Source organism: Elephas maximus, chromosome 21, assembly GCF_024166365.1.
Source record: "Elephas maximus indicus isolate mEleMax1 chromosome 21, mEleMax1 primary haplotype, whole genome shotgun sequence".
Classification (NCBI taxonomy): domain Eukaryota; kingdom Metazoa; phylum Chordata; class Mammalia; order Proboscidea; family Elephantidae; genus Elephas; species Elephas maximus.
Window position 1 is genome coordinate 35,054,514 of NC_064839.1, and position 20,529 is coordinate 35,075,042.

The following is a 20,529-nucleotide window of genomic DNA, read 5'->3' on the forward strand; positions in this document are numbered from 1 at the left end:
CTTGCCAATCTGTGAAAAGGTGAAGCATTCAAAGTCTTTGCCCACTTGTAATGTTAATATACACTGAAGTTTCCTTGGACTCGGGTGGACATGGCTCTGGTAGCATGCTTGTCCGTTTTCCCATTCTTGCTTATTCTGTAGTATTTCCTTGGAGTCCAGCTGACATGGCTGTAGCAGCATGCTTGTCCATTTTCCTTCTTTTGTCTATTCTGTAATTTTCTTGGATTCAGGCAGACATGGTTCTGGCAGCATGCTTGTCCATTTCCCACTTTTGCCTTTTTTGAATATATGCCAAATAAAAGTTTCTTTTTGCTTTGTGATGTTTCATACCTTAATCATTATGTAAAAAAAAAAAAGAAAGTCTTTCTCAGAGATGTATATGAAATATTTTCAGGGGAAATGACAGGTACCCTGGGATTTTGCTTTAAAATCTGCAAAAATTAAAAAAGCAGGGTTGGTGAAATGAGACAAGTTTTGGTATAATCAGAAAGTTTACAAGTTACAAAAATTAAAAAAAAAAATGATTCTTGAAGCTGGGTAATGGGGCTTCATTATACTATATACAGTATACATTATACTATTTACTTTTGTTATATTTGAAATAAAAATGTTTACTGCATTACTGTGTGGCTGGGCTGCAAAGTTACCAGCATTATAACAGCAGGCTGTAGCAAGGGTGTCTAGTTCCCTTCTGCGTGCTGGTGGTTAGCCTGGCAAGACTGGGAGGGGTGTCAGAAGCCCCCAGGAACAGCTAAGAATGGAGCCTGCTCTCCCAACTCTGTTGCGAAGGCTGGCCTGGCTGTAATCCCTAGCAGTTCAAATTTCCCTGGGGATTCATCCCCAGCCAGCTGGGGGCTGGGCTCCTCTCAGCAGAGGCCAAGGGAGGTCGCCCCTCCCAGTCTGAGCACCATTATTACTACCTGGTAGGCCAGGCCACACGGAGATGAAAGGGACAGGCTTGCCTTGGGAACTAATCACTAGCCTCTCTGCAGGGCCCGGACACCCAGGAAATGAAAATCCGCCAGAGACACACACTGCAGTGAGGAAGGCTGGGGTTTATCACCTACCTGGAGAGATCTCAAGGGAACAGTGGAGGCCTCTAGTCAACATTCCTTTTTTCTGTCAAAGCCTGTAATTCCACATTAGCACTCAGAGATTCCAAGCTTTAGATTTGGATTTGTTCTCCCCCAGCCGTGAGGCTAATGAAAGTTATGGGTCTTGCTACCTGCACCTACAGGTTTGCACACAATCTCCAGTTATTCACAGACCCCCCTAGAAACCCATTCAAGACACCAGATTAACAGAGTTTAGTAGAGCCAAAAGCTTTCATTCATTTGAAAGAAGCAAGGTCATTCTTTAGAACCTTCTTTAAAATGCAAATGACCCTGGGAGGGTCAAAATGACCAGCCATCCAGCCTAAAAAGAATTTCCCCCAGCAGATACAAAAGATAGCCTAAGAGGTTTTAATGGCTGGGGTGGAGGAGGTATGGGTGGGTGGGTGTAGAAGAGCCTAGGTGTGGGGAACTCTCAAGGGGCCTCACAATTTTCCCTAGAATCTAGAAGGAAATGTATTGGGCAAAGATGCTAATAGCTAACTTTTACAGAGTGCTTATAATAACCTTGTGAATTATGCTCCAACAACATTCCCGTTTTAGGGATGAGGAAGCCTAGACTTTGAAAGATAAAATGGCTTATCCAATCTAGCTAGTGGCAAAGCCAGAACTTGAATCTTCCCTACAAAAGTTGGAAACCCTGGTGGTTAAGAGCCACAGCTGCTAACCAAAAGGTCAGCAGTTTGGATTCACCAGGCACTCCTGGGGAACCGTGTGGGGCAGTTCTACTCTGTCCTATAGGGTCGCTATGAGTTGGAATCTACTTCACGGCAGTGGGTTTGGGTTTTTGGTTTGGTACAAATTTTGGCAGTTGGAACCCACCCCACGGCACAGCGGAAGATTACAGCCAAGAAAACTATGGAGCTCAGTTCTACTCTGTAACACACAGGGTGGTCACGAGCCTGAATTGGCAACAGGCTTGGTTTTCTGGTCTGGCCAACCTGAGACCCAAGGCTACTCACATCATAACTCGTTGGCTCACCTACCCTGGCTCATTTGATCTTAACATGGAGTTAATTAATATGCTTCTTTGATACAAGGGGAAGCTGAGGCAATTCACTGTGTTGCCAAAAGTCACAAATCACCCCACCTCCACAGGGAACCGCTTTGTGTTCCCTCCTTACCCTGGACAGCTGAAGGGGACCGCCCATCGGGACTCACTCCCTGGAGCTTCAAAGACCTGCCGAGAAGTCTGAAGTGTGCATCATCCCAACCTGTCCTCGCTGCTCTTAATTGTTTTCTAAAATCTTTTTTATTGAATTATCAGAGTGTAATGGAAGAGTCAATGAGAGTCACTTCAGAATTATAAGGCCAGGGCTTGCGGGGAAGAAGAAAGCAAAGCCCTAAAGGCTCCCTGGGCTGAGCGATGGTATAAAATATATATTTTTACATAACTGGGAGAAGAAAAAAAAAAAAAACCACAAAGTGGCAAGGCTGCCCCATGGGGGAAACGCCTGTTTCTGTATTTCCATTATCTTGTTTAATGCACAGTCCAGCAGGAGCCTCAGTGGGAAAGGAAACACCGAAGGCTTCTCCTCCAAGCCTCCTGGCAGGTAAAAAGGCAGAGAGCCAAGATGTAGATATCCAAATGGCCTGGGTGTGTGCTCAGAAACCCATTAAAACAGAGGGGACCAAGGGTGGCCTGGGCAGACTGGAAATGGTGCCACTCCTCTGGAGTTCTCGGAGAACTACCCTCAATAGGTTTAGATTCACCTTTCGCTCTGGGTGAAATACAGTATTCCAAATGTGGCCTTCCCAGTGAGGAAGGGAAAGAGGGGAGTGACCCTTGCTAGAGAACAACCTCCACATCAAACATTTATTGAGCAGTTACTATTATGTGCCAAGTACTCTGCTTAGAGATTTTCTTATATTAACTCATTTCAATCCATTTATACAAATAAGAAGGGAGCCCTGGTGGCGCAGTGGCTATGGGCTCGGTGGCTAACTGAAAGGTGGGCAGTTCAAACCCACAAGTGGCTACGAAGGAGAAAGATCTGGCAGTTTGCTTCCGTAAAGATGACAGCCTTGGAAACCCTATAAGGCAGTTCTACCCTGTCCTGTAGGGTTTGTTATGAGTTAGAATCAACTTGATGGCCAAAGGTTTGGATATATAGATGAGAACACTGCCTGGGCCAAGGTCACACAGCCAGTGAGCAGTTGGTGGGATGGGGGAGCCAAACTGCACAGACATGGCTGGCCATAGGAAAGGGAAGGTGTCTGACCTAATGTTTGCCTGGCTATTCTTTTCTTGATCTTAAAATCATTTTACTGGGGACAGATGCTTCAGAGAAGGCTGTGGTGGTGGGTTTGGTGTGGCTTTAAGAACCCCAGTTGGGGATCAGGAGATCTTGGGTTCTAGTCTCAGCTTTGACATTGACTTGCCGTGTGATGTTGAGCAAGTTGCTTGCAAATAACAGGTTTGGGTGAACTCTAAAAGGTCTTTTCCATGTCAAAATTAAAGGACAGATTGAAACCTGCAGCTCCAGCTGGAAGACTTGGGGGGTGGGAGAGGGTGGGAAGCCACACGAGGTGAAGCATAATAGTTAAAAGCAAGGGCCCTGGAATCAGAGGGAGGTAGGTGCCAGTTCTCTGCCACTGCCTATTGGCCTCAATCTCTTTAAGCCTCGTTTGCCCCATCTATCAAATGGGAACAATGATACAGCACTTGGTTTGTATTGAGATGAGATTAAGTGAATGGTCAATTCAAATGCTCAGCACAGAGCCTGGGACAGTAACATTCAGTGCCCAGCACCTAGTGCTAGTATTATTACCCCTCACACCTGTACAGAGCTTTTATGGTGCAGGAAACATTGGCCTTATTAATTGTATGGGAACCCCACAACAACACAGTCAGGTGTTTGTACTTATTATTTCCATTTGGATGGTGTAGAAGGTGAGGCTTCAGGTGAGAGGTGGTCCTGACCCTGTGAATCAATCCGATGACTCACTAATCGATGGAGATCTGCAGTTAAAAAGACATAACTAGGTCATTTTACTGTGGACAGAATTCTCCAGATAGTGGTTGGTGGTGGCTGTGGTGTGCCTTTAAGAACCCAAGGGGTCCTTTCTGACCCCTGTCTTAGCCCTGGTAGGGCTAGGATTTGAACCCAGTGAGAATCGGAATCATGCAGCCCCAACGCTCCACCTAGGCCCTACAAACCTCTCCTCAGCTTATCACCGGGTCGTTTCGGGGCCGCAGGGCGGGGCCGTGGGCGAGCCGCCCGCCCCCCGCCCTGCGGAGGAAGCTGCGGGCCGAGCCACGCCGCCTATAGGCTGCGGCCAGGGCAGGTGCATCCTCAGCCAATCAGTGGCGCTGGGGGCGGCACCCTCGGGACTCACCTGGTGGCCGCAGCGCTGCTCTGCTCAGTGGCGTCCGGAGTCCAAGAGCACCTGTGAGTTCACGGAAGTCTTGCCAGGCTCTAGCCCGGCCCAACCAGACCCCCGCCTCCCTCAGCCCCGGTCCGGGCCGCCATGGGCCCTCGGTGCTGCAGCCTCTTCGCACTCCTGCTGCTGCTACAGGTACGTCGGCTCACCTGACTTCAGAGAAAGCATTCTGGCCCCACGCTCCGCGCCTCGGCTCTGCGTCCCCTCTTCTCTCGCACTGTCCCCGCTCCTCCTTCAGAGAAAGTTTGGGTCCGAAGGGCGAGAACGGCCTGGAAGCTGCGGCGCGCTCCCCTGAGTGGGAGGGGTAAAGCGGCGCGCGGCTGAGCCCGCCCCCGGCCGCAAATACCCGAGTGGGGGGCGCACCTCGCCGTAGGCTCGGGGGGCTCTGTGTTGGTCGAGGTGTGGACTTGGACCGGGCAGTGGGGACGTGGAGTCAGTCGGGAAAGGGAAGCCCCGTTGTCAGTACAGGAGAAGCCAGTAGTGGGAACGAAGTGAGGAAAAGGGCTTCCATAGAAATCAAGACACCTCCCATGTAAGTAGAAATGGGGGCGTCCCCGGGATAGGGAAAGTGAGGTCCGAAGGGGTTGGGCAGCCCCTCTGTGAGGAATTAGATTAAGGCGGGGGCGTTTCGGTATGAGAAAACGGAATCGTGAACTGTAAAGACACTACCAGTGAAATGAAAAAGAAGACAGAAAGGAAAGGGGGGCTTAGTCATGAGGAGGTGACCCAGAAGCTCCCTCCCGCGAAGTTCCTTGGGGGGCTTGGCGGCTGCGGGTTTCGAGGTGGCAGAGGGTGACGCCGCTGTCTTCTGGGGTAGTGGGGCGTTCCTCCCTCAGTCCCGATGCCGCAAGCGAGGGAGGATTTCAGTGTGAGCAGGAGGCAACCCTCCCCCCCAAGTCACCCCGGTTACATACCTTTCCCTCACTGCAGGTTTCGGCGTGGCTCTGTGAGGAGCCGGAGCCCTGCCGTCCTGGCTTTGGGGCGGAGAGCTACGTGTTCACGGTTACCCGGCGGCACTTGGAGAGAGGTCACGTCCTGGGCAGAGGTGAGGGCACGCCGCCCGTGGGGGGACGGAGAAATTGCATACCTACGCCTTGGCTCTCCTGGGCGAACCCCCCTCTTGGCTCAAAAGATATCCTTTTGAATGTGCACAGATTTAAGGATTTAAACTTTTACTAAGTGTTTGAAGGACGACGCCCTGTCTGTTTACCTATGTTGTAAAAGGGGGAAGGCACTAATAAGAGCCTTCAGTGTGTCTTAAGTCCTGGGCACTTTAGAGAAAGGTGGGCAATATTCCCGTTTTACAGATGAACAAACCGAAGCTCGGGGGGGAGGGTGCAGTTCACTTGCCCAGGGTCAGGGGAACAGATACTGGAACTAGGATCTGATTCCCACGCATAGTTCTGCAACCATCTCTGTGGTGACTGTGGAACCTTTTTGGTTGCCAGGGCTGTGGCTTTTGCTCTGGGGATGAGAACATTTTGATACAGGTGCTATTCCCCTATGAAATAATGGTATTTAAAAAAAGTTTGTTAGCTCTGACTCAGGGGATGAAAATGCATACAAACGCCCAGTGTACTTCTAGGCTTTATCATTGTGATCACCTGGATTCTGGAGTTTGTTTCACTTCACTGTTGCCCAGGGGCAGGATAGAGGGAAGGGGTTGGTTTCTCCTCTGATTTCCCTGTTTCTGTTGCTTGCTTATCATCAGTGGACTTTCTCCTCCCTCATGATATTGGTTGATTGGGCGAATATCATAACAATGAAGGAAGCACTTTTTAAAAAGAGAAATCACCCACAGTTCCCCTGAGGCATCACTGAGTTTATTCCTCCAGTCTTTGGCCACGTGAAGAACCTGCAGCAATCACACTGCTGTCTTAAAGATTTTTTTTTGAACTTTGGAAGTTGTTCTAACAGTGGGCAGCCTTTTCCCCAGAGAAACTGCCGTTTGATTGATTAAACATATTTGCTTTTCGGAGGCCTTTCTCTGTTGTTTAGAGCTTCCTGTTGGGTCAGAAAGGACACATCTGCCTGATGTTGCAGACGGTCGGCCGTTACTCAGGCAGTCTCTATTTAATGTTTTGTCCAGCCTTGGGCTGGGCACCAGGGAACACGTTAAGAGATGTGGGGACAGGATGCTCCAACCCTGTCCTCAGTATTTCACATTCTAGCTGATTGTTGAGAATGTCTCAGGGCCCCTTTACCAGAGGGCACCATGGTGCCTGGGCAATGAGGTGCGAAAGGGCGAAGATATTTTGGTGGACAGTGAAGACTGACTTTTGGGAGGAATAAAGCCTGACCTGGCCTTAAGAGTCAGGTAGGGCTTAGAAAAGGCAGTGAGTATGTTACGTGTGTATATATGAGGTGTGTCAACACAGGTGCTGGCCAGTTTGCTTTCATGCACCAGGACAGTTGAGTATATTTGGTTAGTCCCAAGCGTGTGTTATCAAAAACCAAACCTGACTCATAGCAACCCTATATAAGAGAGTAAAACTGCCCCCTAGGGTTTCCAAGGCTGTAATCTAGGAGCAGCTGATGGGGTTGAACCATTGACCTTTCAGTTAACAGCCAAGAGCTTAACCACTGCACCACCAGGGCTCCAAGGGTGGGTTAGTCTGATTTTTATTTTCCCCTTCTAAGCACATGGCATCTGACCAGTAATATTATGTATCCCTAACAACATAATTATTATAATTAATAGCAGTCTCTTTATTACTCGCTTTTGAACCAGATTCTGGAGTAAGTGCTTCACATATTGTATCTTATTTAAATTCACAACAATTTATGAGGGTAGGCACAATGATTATTTCTTTTTTGTGGTAACTGAAGCACAGACAGGTTCAGTTATCTGCTCAAGGATCCAAACTGGTCTTTTTCCTCCTCTTCCCCTCTTCTTTCTCTTCAATATTCAAAAAAAAAAAAAAAAAGATGATGATGTTTGGGGAATTTGTGGCTTTTGTGAAGTAGACTACATTCTCCCTGTGGGCCCCTGGAGAGCAGAGGGGTTGATAGGGTGGGCCCCTTCAAGGAGGTGATGATGGAGTGATGGAGATGGTGGGAAGTGGAGGAAGGGGCCTCCTGGCTGGCCGGTTTTAGTGGGAGAGGCAGCTTCCATCCTTTACTCCACGAGCTTCTTGAGTGGCTGGTTCAAGTTCCCTTTATGTCCTCAACCCCTACCTCCACTCAACAGATTTCCTGATGTCTTTTTATGGCTTTTTTGGTCAGGGGAGTCTCCTTGTATCTGTCCAGTGTGGAATCACCCAGGACAGAAGTGCCCCTTGGTAAAAACAACATATTTGACCTGGGGAACTAGCTTTGTGATTTAAAATGACAGCAGGATTTAGGAAAGTAGCCTCAACTTCAGGGAAATAGAGGGATGTGACATTGGCCTTAAACATTGGCTTTGTGGAGGTGGGAGTTGGAAAACAAGGAACCTATCAGTTTTTTATCCACAGGTGGCTATTGAATGTCACAAATACAGTTTTGACTGAACTCAGGTGGTGTGTTGGGGTCATTCCTGTGTCTCATGAGATGATGACCCCACCATCTCAGCCTTGTGTTTACTCCTTTGGTTTCTCTCCAGGTTCTAGACTGGAGAATGTTAAAAAACTGAACTGTAAATTAGTTTTTCAGAGCTTCTGATTTTTTTCTCTTTCTAAGCACAAACTAGCTTGAGAAACTCAGGCTATTTGACAGTTTGGGATCTCAGAAGTATTAGCCTAGTGTACACAGTTTTAAGTGGGTTGGGGTGTAGTAAAAAGAAAAGCAGGCAGGCTTTTAAACCAGTGGTTTCCTTGTTTACTTCCTGGACAATACGGTCTTGGGTAAACAGGGCCTGTAGTTTGGATTTGAGCTTTGGCTACTTGAATTGACCTAGCCCACAGGTTCCTACCTGTGTGGCTTAAATACACCCATTTCCCTCCTTTCTAAAAGATGTGCTGAAAGGCGTTGCAAACAGTAGGCAGGCCCCCTAATTAAAGTGGGCTTTAAAAAAAAGCAAATTTGGAAATCTGTTTTGGGGTCACCTTACATCATCATATACCTGCTCCCTCACCTCTCAAACTCCTAAACGTCACTTCCTCAATTACTCATGTCTGTGACAAGGGTTGATGCATCTTACTGGTGAAAGAAACGAGTTGGCTGCCCCTACACACCTCCCCCTCCCCCAGCCTTTGTGTTTTTAGAGGAGTGGAGGTGGAAAAGTGCTAAGCCTGGGCCCTGCATGACCTTTTAAGGAAGACTGGCTGCTGCTCCTTCCCCATGGGGCAGCTGGATCTGCCCTCCCCCTCTGCCAGGTGGTTATGGAAATCCCTGTTTGCTCTCTGGGACTTTTTGCTGGGTGAACCTTTTCTTCTGAAATGGTTCTGTTACACATTCCCTTCCAAGTGCAGCCCCAGATAAGCCAGACACCAAAGCAATCGCCTCTCCATCTCCCAGAAGCTGCCAAAACCCTAAATCCGCAAGAGATAGCTGTTACAATCCCAATTCAGCCTTTCTGGGTTTCCACTCTGTCTCAACCCCCATCTCCTTTCAGGGTGTTAGGCTTTCCAGAGGCAGGGGGAATGAAATCATCAGCAGAGCTGGTTAGTGTAGTTCAGTGAGTAAGTAGGTGAAAGATCCAGGTTTGAATTTCAGCTACTAGCTATGTGTCCTTGGGTAAGCTACTTCTGAGCCTCAGTTTCCCCATCTGTAAAATGGGGCAATAATAATACAGGTTTGTTGTGAAAATTAAATGTGCACATTCATTTAATTTTCAACAAATATGAGTGCCAGCACTGGGCTAGACCAGCGGAGACAGTAATGAATAAAGCAGCTGTGGCCTGAACAGAAATGTGAGTGAGAATGTGTTTTAAAGACAGGAAAAAGTCATTAAATTGTGGCAAATACTTTTTTAGGGACATAATTGACACTCAAATATTATTTTGAACAAGTGAATGAATAAATAAATATTCAGGAATTCTCATAGCCCTGGTGGTACCAGGGTTAAGTGCTGGGCTGCTAACCAAAAGATTGGTGGCTCAAACCTACCCAGCGGCTCCATGGGAGAAAGACCTGGCAATGGGCTCCTGTGAAGGTTACTCTGTCCCATAGAGTCTCTGTATGAATACCTAATAACAACAACCTCTCCTACCTTTGCTTTTATTTTTTTCTCCCAAACTCTATGGCTCTGGGCCACAGCCCTCTAGGTTGACTGTAAATGGGCAGGGAAGAGTTTGATTTGTTAGAACTTTCTAATACACCGGTGAGGGCTGTATGCCCAGAGACTCTTGAAGCCAAACTCACAGCGCTAAGTGTGTCCTGAGGATTCTGTGGACTGAGTGCTTCCTTCTGAAAGCGCAGAGGGCAGAGAAGCGAGACCTCAAACCTGAATCTGGAAATGGAAGGGGTTGTTAGTCATTTTTAAGTGTTTTTCAACTTTGGTCAATTAAAAAATTGTGGTACCTTTTTCTTTTTCTCTCTCATCTTTCCTCCCTTCTTACCTCCTTTTCCACTACCTTCCTTTCCCTTACCTCCCTCTCTTTTAATTTAAGTTCACCTTTTTATACACCCCAGCTTATGCTTTTTACTGTTGGAGAGCCTTAGGTCACCTTTCTTTCTGTACTTTTTTCTTTTCCTTCCTCTTCCCATCAAGGCTCTGGTGGCATTTTCCCAAAATTTAGAAAGTTCTTGAGCCAGGCTGCTTAGATTTAAATCCAGGTAACCCCCCTTGGCACTCGAGGGATGTTGACCAAGGACTTCCCTCTCCGGGCCTTAGTTTACCCATCTGTAAAATGGGCATAATAGTAGCCACCTCATAGGATGGTATGTCAAGTGTTCAATGTGATTAAATTATTAGCTGCTCCTGTTGTTCAGTGCTCCTGAAGTAGTTTGGTGCTTTTTGTTTGAGACTCTCCCATGTTTTACCTTTGGCTCAAAGGTTCCCTGTGCTCCCTCCCACCCAGCAAACCAGCCAAACCAGTTTCCTCACTCTCCCTGCTTCTGTGTTAAGCAAATACTGCTCTGCAAACGGTGAATCAGCCAGATGCCCTTTGTTAGAAAAGGAAATTCTGTGGCATTTTCTTGCTTGCCACCATGCAGTCTGCTTGGGTTGTGCTGAAGTGGGTTTGCCTGTGGGTTAAAAAAGGAGACCTGCTCATGAATTTTGCCTGTAATTGGAGTGGGAGCACTGGGGCAAGGTGCAGCTTGTGATGGGGAAATCAGAATGACCTTCAACTTCACAGCTTCTGCTGTTTTTTAAAAAAGTTATTTCATAATCTAGATCCCTTAAGATACCTGTTTTTCCAATGTCAAAAAGCTCTGCCCCAGCCCCTGAGACCTTGGTTCACCCACATGGCTAAGCACTGAGTCATCTGGGGCACTTCCCAAAACACAGATTTGCTGTTCTGCAGATCCACTGAGCCAAAATCTCAGAGGGTGGGGTTCTAGGCTCAGAATTTCAAAAAGCTCTTCAGGTGTCTGCTGCCACCAGATTCATTTCCTGGACAAGCCCATGGGCTAGGTCACAGATGTTTGGTGAGTAAATAGCTGGTGCCAATCAGGGTGTGGGGCATCTAGCTGTCCAGCCTTGAGGCCAGAGATCAAAGGGCACCCTTGACCAGGGAGGGGTCAGCCTGGTCCCTGCTCTGTCTGCCAGTGAAGGAGAGTTCTGCAGATGCAAAGTGGAGTAGATGGGAGTGGGGCGGGGGGGGGCTAGAGAAGTGACCAGTGCATGGACTTCTCCACGCTGTGCACCCAGTGCTGGGGGTACTGGCTTGATTAAGCCCCTGCCCTCAAGGAGATTCCAGAAAATCTCTGTGAGACCTCTAATTGGATAATTCCAGTGTACTGAGAGAATGCTGCTGGGTGGGAAGAGATTCAGAGGATGCAAGGAGCAGCCAACTTCACCTGGATGATATTGGTAGATAAGCGGGCATCAGCCAGACAGAGAAAAGGGGAAGGGCACTCCAGGGAGAGGAAATGGATTACCCAAAGGCGCGGTGCCAGAAAGCTGGAGTCAGAAGGGGTCAGGCGACTGGAGCTGTGCCTTCCTGGCCAAGGAAGGGTAGCTTGGAGGAGAAGAGGATCTGAGAATGAGGCTGTAAAGGCTAGGGCTGGGCTACTGCAGGACCATGGGCCTGTTAATGGGGGATTTTTGTTTTGTTTTCTTTTAGTAGGCAAATCTTCACTTGGTTTAAAAAAATATATATGTATATATATATATATGGCAGAGTGAAAAGTCTTACCCAGCCTTATCTAGTCTTCACCTAGTTCTTCCCCCAAGGCAAAGGTAACTAGCTAGTTCCTCGCAGGTAACTAGTTTTATAAGTCTCTTTTGTATCCTTAGAGGGTTTCCTTATGGAAATACAAAAATAGCCATATTTCTTACACAAATGTAAATTTAATAATGTATGATCCTTTTATATGAAGGATAGTGTATCATAACACTGTTCTGTACCTTACTTTCCTTCCAAATGAGCATTCTGTCTGTACTAGTACGGAAAGAACTTCCACTTTCTGTTATTTTTTTACACCTGTGTGGTATGGATGGACTCTAGTTTACTGAACTGACTGCCTCCCGCCTCCCCACCCCCATAGATGGACATTGGGTTGTCCTGTCTTTTGCTGTAGGAAACAAAGCTGCAGGGAATAACCTCGCACACCCATCCTTTTGCACATGTTCTGGTGTACCCAGAAGATGAATGTCCATAGGTGGACCTGTTGGATCAAGGTATCTGTGTCTGTAATTTTGTCAGTTATTTCCAAATTGCCTCTCACAGAACTGTATCAGTTTGCACCCCTAGTAGCATCTAGAGACAGCCTGTTTCCCACTGTCCAGCGGAGGTTTTAAGCAAGAGTTTGGGACAGGTGTTCTGTGCCTGTCTCTCTGAGGACAAAATGGTCTTGATTTGGAGAATGATGTCAAGATTTCCACACACAAGTTTCTAGCATCTCAGCAAAAAGTAATTCCAGCAGCTTCTAGTATATACATAGGTTTTTCAGGTACCCCACAAACTGGAGGATAAAAAGATAGAAGAGCTATGTTGAGAGCATTTATTTGGAGGTGGCTAACAAATAAGAAGGAACCCTTGTGGGACAACAGTTAAGCACTTGGCTGGTTACTAACTGAAAGGTTGATGGTTTGAACCCACCCAGTGCTCTGTGGGAGAAAGACCTGACAATCTTCTTCCATAAAGATTACAGCCAAGAAAGCTCTATGGGCTAGTTCTACTGTCACATGGGATCTCTATGAGTCAGAATCGACTCGATGGCACCCAACCACAACAAGAAAGAAAAAAGTCAAATATTTGTGCCTATTGAATTTTAGGAGGTGGGCCCTGCTAAGGGTCTTCCAGTTAATTATAACAGCATCCCATGGTGGGAACTGTCATCGTCCCCCATTCTGGAAAAAGAAGCTGAGGCTCAGAAAGCATGGACAACTTGCCCAAGTTCACCCAGCCAGGCAGTGGCAGAGCTGGGGCTGGAGCCAGGACTTCTATTTTCAAAACCTCTGCTCTTAGCCCCTTCCCTTTAATGCCTTGTTGCCATCCTGTGGAAGCTGATTCACCTTTGTAAGGGAAAGGAATTCCTTCCTGCCTTTTGAAGAAGATAGTTTCATACCTTTTGCATCTCACTAATTTTATTTGTGATACTAGAATTCAGTCCCTTTGGCCTTTGAAAAGCCTCTTTTGTCTTTTGTCTTTTGTTTATGAGCAATTTTCAACTTCTTTCCCTCTTGACCTTCACTTCTAAAAAATGGCTAAAGCAGTCCTTCTTTTTCTTTCTCTCTCGGTCTCTGAAAATCCAATTGATATTGGCATTCAAGATTGGGCGGGGCGGGGGGGGGAACCGCCCTTACACAAATTCACTTTCCAACCGGGGACTTACTGAAGGTGCTTGATCCCTACAGAGATCTGGATCCCTCTCCTGAATGGAGAACATGCCTGTATCCCTCTGAGCTCAGATGCTACAGTTAGGACCTAATGGGGCCTCCCTGGAAGGGTTGACCCTGTTACCCACGAGCAAAGTCATAGACAGTGATCAGCACAGGACCCTATGGGATAATTGGCTGAGGCCTAGATAATAATTAACTGGCTTTGTAATTAGAAGAGCTTGTAACAAGCCAAAAGCCTTTCAGATTTATCTTACCTGGGCAAGTTGGAGGCTAAGAAGAACACCCCTTTCTGTGGTTTGGTGTTCAAACGTGCAGATACACCTGCTCTGTTCCCAGAAGAGTTTTCCCAAAAGAGAGTGTTTTTATCTAGGTTGTTGAGACAGCCTCCTTTTTGGTCACCCTGCTTTCCCCAGCCCTCTCCCAACACCCACCAGATTGAAGGTTTTTAAGACATAAGTTAGAAAATAGCTGTCTTGTTAAAAATTCTCCAGTGGTTCACATTTTTTTTCACATAGAATAAAAGCCACATTTCACACAGAATAAAACCAGAGTATTTTCTATGACTTACAAGGTCTCTTTGATCTGTCCCCTCCTTATATCCTCATCTTCTACCACTCCCCTGTTCCTCTTTCTAGTCATGTTGCCTCCTGGCTATACCTGAAACACACCAACACACCAGGCACATTTCTCCTTCAGGGCCTTTGCACTGGCTGGTCCCGCTGTAATACTTTTTCTCTGATATCTGCATAACTTGCTTGTTTATGTTCTTCATCTTTGCTCAAATGTCACCCCTCAGTAAGGACTTTCTTGAACCCTCTATTTGAGATAACCCCCACCCCTAGCACTTTCCTTCCTGCTTCTGTGCTTTATTTTTCTCTGTAATGCTTTTCACCATCTAACACACGGTGTATTTCACTTATTTCTCTCCTGTTCACTGTCTTTCCCAACTACAGCATAAGCATCAAGAGGTCAGTGGTTTTTGTCTTGCTTTGTTCATAGGCTGTACTGCATCTAGAACAGTGTCAGGCACATAGAAGGTGTGTAATAAGTAAGTGTTGAATGAATGAATAAAAGAGGTTTCAGAGTCTCTCTCTCTCTATGTCTTGGAGCCCTGGTGGTACAGTGGTTAAGAAGCTGACTGCTAACCAAAAGGATGGCAATTTGAACCCACCAGCTGCTCCTTGGAAACGCTGTGGGGCAGTTCTCTGTCTTATAAGGTCACTATGAGTCGGAATTGAATCAAGGGCAATGGGTATGGAGTATATACATGTCTATACATATCTTGTGCTTTTGGAGGCTAATTCATTGTAGTGATTTTTTTTTTTTTTTTTGAAAGTTGGGGCTTTCTTCGTGTGCTCCATAGAAAGAACACAAGGAGGGGATGGTCTCAAGCCATTGCTTCTGCTTGGCGCTCCCCAATTTCTCTAAGCCTTGCACACCCTTGGTGTAACCTTACCTAATTGTCTTGTCACAAAACAGCTTGCAGGCCAGAGTCTAAAGGTCAGATGAGCCATTTCTGCCTCACACTTTTTGGTGTAAGGAAGCACCAGATCAAAATCTAAACAGATACCTGAGCCCGCCAGGGACATCTGTTTGGTTTCCCATTGTCTGGGTAACACCTTCCTTGAGCAAGGCTCCCAGATAAACCCAACACCTTCCACTTGGGTATCTTCAGCTTCCTTTAGGCTCATTAATTGTTCAAGACCTGGTGTCCATTCTTCCAGTTCTTGGCAATGCGCAGGAGCCTGGAAGGAGATTGCTGAGAGATGCGTACAACTCAAAGACAAAAATGTAAGACTAATTTGTAAGCTCTTGGAAACCCTGGTGGCGTAGTGGTTAAGTGCTATGGCTGCTAACCAAAGGGTGGGCAGTTCGAATCCACGAGGCGCTCCTTGGAAACTCTATGGGGTAGTTCTACTCTGTCCTATAGGGTTGCTATGAGTCAGTATTGGCTGACTCAAGGGCACTGGGTTTGGATTTTTTTGTTTTGGCCAGGATAAGAAACTCACAGCCCCCAAATCCATCTGATCAAAACATATTCATTGAGAGAGCACTTTGAGACATCATATAAATCTTTATGTAAGATACATCACCCTATGATTAACTTTATTATGTGAATTTGGCCCCAATTAAAAAAAAAAAATCACCCTGCCTTCGGGTAGATAACTACCTAATGGTAGCCTTGCCAGATTTAGCATAAAAATACAGGCTACCCAGTTACGTCTGAATTTCAGGTAAAACAAGGACTGAGGTTTTAGTATATCTCATGCAATATCTGAGACATACTTACTAAAGAATTTTTTTGTTGTTTTATCCTGTATTTTCATCATAAACAATGTACTGATTGACACTTATTAGTGTCACTTCCTATGTTCTATCTCCTTTAAAACTTACAACAACCCTGTGAGAAGTGACAGTTGAGGACATGAGAGGCTAAGAAAGATAGCACAGGTCATGCAAACAGGAAATGGTAGAACCTGGCCTCTTGTTCCAGTGCCTGCTGGACTCCAAAGTCTGTGCTCTTTACAGCAGGAAAGCTGACTAACGAGATGATCTATGACCAGCCAGGTGAAGTGGATGGTTAATTTCTGCTCTGGAAACTCTCCGTGGGGAAAGAAGTCCCTCTGGATGACAAGCATTTGTCCATTCACTAAGCAAATTTACACCAAGCATCTGCCAAGCACTATTAGGCATTGGAGATATACTGTAGCCAGTTGCCATAGAGTTGATTCTGACTCATGGCAATCTCATGAGTATCAGAGTATAACCATGCTCCATAGGGTTTTCAGTGACCAATTTTTGGCAAGGAGATTGCCAGGTCTTTCTTCCAAGGTACCTCTGGGTAGACTCAAACCTCCAATCTTTTGGTTAGCAGCCAAGCCCATTAACCATTTGTACCACCCAGGGACTACATTGGGGATATAAAAACCAAAAAACTCATTACCACTGAGTTGATTCCAACTATAGCAGGGGACAAAACGGACAAAAATCCCTGTCCTCTTGTGGTTTTCCATTCTAATTGGAAGAAACAGGTGGTGATCTGTGGAGGGGGGAAAAAAAACAGAACTGTGTGTGATGAGGCGGAGAGATTTTGGGAAAGTCATCACTAAGAAAAAATTTGAGTAAAGACTTGAGGAAGTGAAGTTTGAATTGGACTTTGTCTTGAGGAGACTGGGCTTCTCACATTCTTCAAGCCCATCCTGGGTCCATATAAAAAGACTATTTGCTGAGTGGGTATTTTTCGAGAGGAATAATCCTGAGTACTAACTGGGGCCACATCTCCTTCAACGGGTATCAGATTCAAACCAGGATCTAATGCTCTTTCTAAGCCACCCCACTCCCTGGCTTGTTGCCAAAGAGGAATATGGCTCCATCTAGTTGTTTTCTTAATCTCCTCATGGCAGAAGGATGAGATTATTCTAAACAGGCATCACGACCTCTCAGATTTTTTTGGGGGGGAGGGGGGGTATACATATACCAGTGTCCCAGGACCTGCTAGTTAGAATGAAACCTGGACTCAGTATGAGGATTTTCCCCACTGCAAACGTACTCCCCCACAAATTCTTCATCACGATTGTGTGGGCGTGCTTAAAAGGGAACTAGATGACCAACTTGTTTGTAGGAAAAGTTGTGGCTTTGAGTCAGTGGTGGGACAATAACTGGGCACTTATTGACAGGTGGGGTGGGTCTCTGAGTCACTCCATTGAGAGGCCTCTCCTGGGGAGGTTTTTGGTATCAGGAGGTTGAATCAACTCTGACGTCACCCTTTCATAGTAACAGGTACTTTAGGTGTTCTGCTCTTACTCATAAATCCCCAGAGACATTGGCCCGTCATGTTGTCATTCTTCAGCAAGAAGCCCAGTACTTTGAAGAAAAATGACTGGGTTCCAACAGGGAAGTTCACATGGCCCACTTCATCATGACCCCAACTCCCAGGCTTGTAATTGTGACTAAACTTTCTGGAGAAATTAGGATTTGTGGGTGTACTTCCTGTAGCTTTTGGCTTCTCCTCTCAATTCTGCATTTAAAAAGAGCCTTGCAGATAGGTGTTTCAGAGTTTGTCCTTTAAGTCTGGTTTTGAAGCTTCCATGTAAATTCTGCTGATTTTTCTTTGGATTTTGGGATTGTGCTTTCTTTTTCTTTTTTTCTTTCTGCTAATCCTCTCCCTTGGACTGTGGGTGTATTTAAGACTTTGGGAATTAAATACCTGGGAGGCTGTTCAACCTAGGGAACCATGTGCCACTTACCAGGTGTGAGGTTTTACTCCTGGTGTCAACAGAGATTTGATGTTGAGCCTCTGGCTTTAATCTTCAGCATTTATTTCTCTTTTATCCTGTAGTATGAAAGGTGAGTCTCCCTGAGCCTCCCTCAGATAGTGAAGATGAATTGAGGAGGCGATGTGAGAAACAGGAGGACTCCAGTTCAAATCCTGGCTCTATACTTAACTTGCCAGGACACCTTGGGCAAGTTACTTAACCTTTCTGTGCCTCAGGTCCCTCACCTGTGAAAGGGGATAATCATTGTTCCCATCTCACAGGGCTGTGATGAGGATTCTCTGAGTTAACATATGTAAGCACTTTCAGTGCCTGGCACAAGCACTATTAAGTATTTAGTTCCTGTTATTAGACATTTCTGCTTCAGAATTTTGTCAAGGGGGTGAAAAAATTCATGCTAAAGACTGAAGGAGGGAGACAGAAGGATCAAGGATGAGGAAGTGCTTTATCGCCCTTCTCTCCCTGCTCCTTGACCTCCCCAAGTCCTTGACCCAACACCCACTCAGTTGGCAACTATTTGTCCACATGTCAGGTGGTGCCAGCTGGGCACACCATCAGGCAGATAATCTGTCTACTACTGCTGTCGAGTCGATTCTGACTCACAGTGACCCTCCCTATAGGACAGGGTAGAACTGCCCCGTAGAGTTTCCAAGGAGCGCCTGGCAGATTTGAACTGCAGACCTTTTGGTTAGCAGCTGTAGCACTTAACCACTATGCCACCAGCGTTTCCATCAGGTAGCTAGTCTATGCTAATTTATCGTCACAACCTATTTGGTTGGACCAGTCTATGAAGTTGATTCTAAAATTATTCCCATTTTATGTAGAAGAAAACTGAGGTTCGGGGAAATTTAGTGATATGTCCAAGGAAGTGGCAGGTAGAGATTTGAATCTATGTCTGCTGACCCCAAAGCTTATGCCACCACCAATGTACCTGTACCTGGCTGGTGCTTTTCTGTGAGCTTCCAACTGCCCAGGCCTTTCTCATAACCATCATTTTCCTATCTATTCTTCCAGTTTTTCTTGAATTAGGAATGTGGATTCTTATCTTGCCACCACCTCAAATTTTTTTTTTTTTTACATAAAATGTAGCCTATTATACACAATGTTCTGCATGCACCTTATTTTCTTCACTCAATGTATCTGGAGATTGACCTCATCTTTTTTTTTAACTACTGTACCATATTTTATTGCATGGTAGGTTCCCAGTTGATGGACACTTGTTAATGTTTCTGATCTTTTACTATTATAAGCAATGTCAAGGGCATTTTAGATGTTTTGAGCAGGAGGACCTGTAGATATAGAGATCTCTGTGGCCTTGGAGATGTGTAAAAACAGTGTGAGGGCAGTGTCTGGCTTCCTAACTTCACAAGGGGGAAGGAGAATCAAAATCAGCAGCCCAAGGCCGATTCCAAAGAGGCGGAAGTCAGACATGCCTCCTCTCTCTGCCATGTTTACCAATTTTGACACTAATCATCCCTCCCAGGGCACTCTCTACTTCTCTGCTGGGTTCGATAATTCATTGCAGTGGCCACACAGAATTCACAATACTCATGATTATGGGGTTTATAAGGGAAGTAACAGGTTACAATTCAGGTTCAGGAACACTTAGGATATGGTTCTTCCATCAGGACAGTCTCTTCCCAGCTGTGCTTACAGGCACACCTTTTTTTCTGGTCCTTGGCCTCTGCCCGGCTCAGGCAAGTGTTATAAAGCTATTTTAGCTCTGCTGATAAACACCCAGAGGCACCCTACTCCACCAGTAAGCCTCAGCCCAAAGGTGCTCAGCTCTAACTCTGTGGGTAGGCAAACTTAGCTCTACCAAGTGCCTGGAGGCACCCCACTCCTCCAGCAAGCCTCCTGCTCTGCTTCATGGGCCAGGAATCCATACTGTGTCCTGCTACCATTTCTCTGCCACTTCTTCTGTCTTCAGTATTACAGCTTTCTCTGTCTCCTAGCTCCAGGAGCTTCTCAGTGCAGGAATCTGGGGTCCAAAGGACATGCTCTAGTTTTGGCCTTTCTTCCTTAGTGGTGGTGGGATCCTCTCTTTCCCACCTCTGGGTTGGCTCATTTTAAGCCTAGCGGATGGCAAAACTGACCGATCCGTTTGGTGGGCCACAATTACCCTATTTGCGTAGATCTACACAATCACTTGGAAACTGGTGGTGTAGTGGTTAAGAGCTACAATTGCTAACCAAAAGGTTGGCAGTTTGAGTCCACCAGGCGCTCCTTGGAAACTCTATAGGGCCGTTCTACTCTGTCCTATAGGGTCGCTATGAGTCGGAATTGATTTGACAGCAGTGGGTTTGGTTTTTGGTTTTTTGCCCAGTCACTTGGATGGGAGTTACAAGACCATGGCAAGAAAGGCCACACAAGCGATCCATCTCATTGCAAGATAGTTACCAATTTGCAGGTGACAAATTCCTCCCATAGCCAGACCTAGGTTATTGGGAGAAGGCTCTGAGTTTCAGATTTTGCTAATGATGCGTGAAATAGGTCAGGATTAAAATCATACAGCTGAAGGCAGTTCCTCACCAAAACTGGTAGGTTTATTTCTGCAGGAGTCCCTCCCTGCCCAGTCTCCCACTGTGCTGTCAACAGTTCAGTGATCCTCTTCTTTCCCCACTTCCCAGGATCCTTTAAGCCTACCTGGGCCGGCAGTGGCTGGGTGGCTGAACCAATGGCCGCCTTTTAAGGAAGCTGAGAGCAAATTAATCTGCTTTTAAATACTTGTAAAGGGTATCATGTGGCTCCATGGAGAATGAAATAAAAGGAAACACGGCAAAAACTGCAGCAGCAGGGACTAGGGTAAGACTTTTGAGACTGGTCTGAAGCACAGGAAATACATATTCTGAATACTGACAGCCCTTTTCCAGCTAGATGCCACCAA

At 46.2% G+C, this 20,529-nt stretch overlaps 1 protein-coding gene and 1 long non-coding RNA gene across 2 annotated transcripts in view; one reads left to right on the top strand and one right to left on the bottom strand.

Moving 5' to 3' along the window:
- Positions 1–454: 454 nt before the first annotated feature.
- Positions 455–5,501, bottom strand: LOC126064977 (uncharacterized). The gene is made up of 3 exons (XR_007514697.1): positions 4,646–5,501; positions 4,452–4,502; positions 455–4,074 (listed from the first exon to the last, which is right to left on the bottom strand). It is a non-coding gene; the product is annotated as an uncharacterized LOC126064977 (long non-coding RNA).
- CDH1 (cadherin 1) overlaps positions 4,466–20,529 on the top strand; it is a 71,456-nt gene continuing 55,392 nt past the window's right edge. The window contains exons 1-2 of the mRNA XM_049864546.1: positions 4,466–4,631; positions 5,427–5,541. Coding sequence (XP_049720503.1) covers positions 4,584–4,631; positions 5,427–5,541 — 163 coding nt within the window. The 5' untranslated portion in view covers positions 4,466–4,583. The remainder of the gene's footprint in view (positions 4,632–5,426; positions 5,542–20,529) is intronic.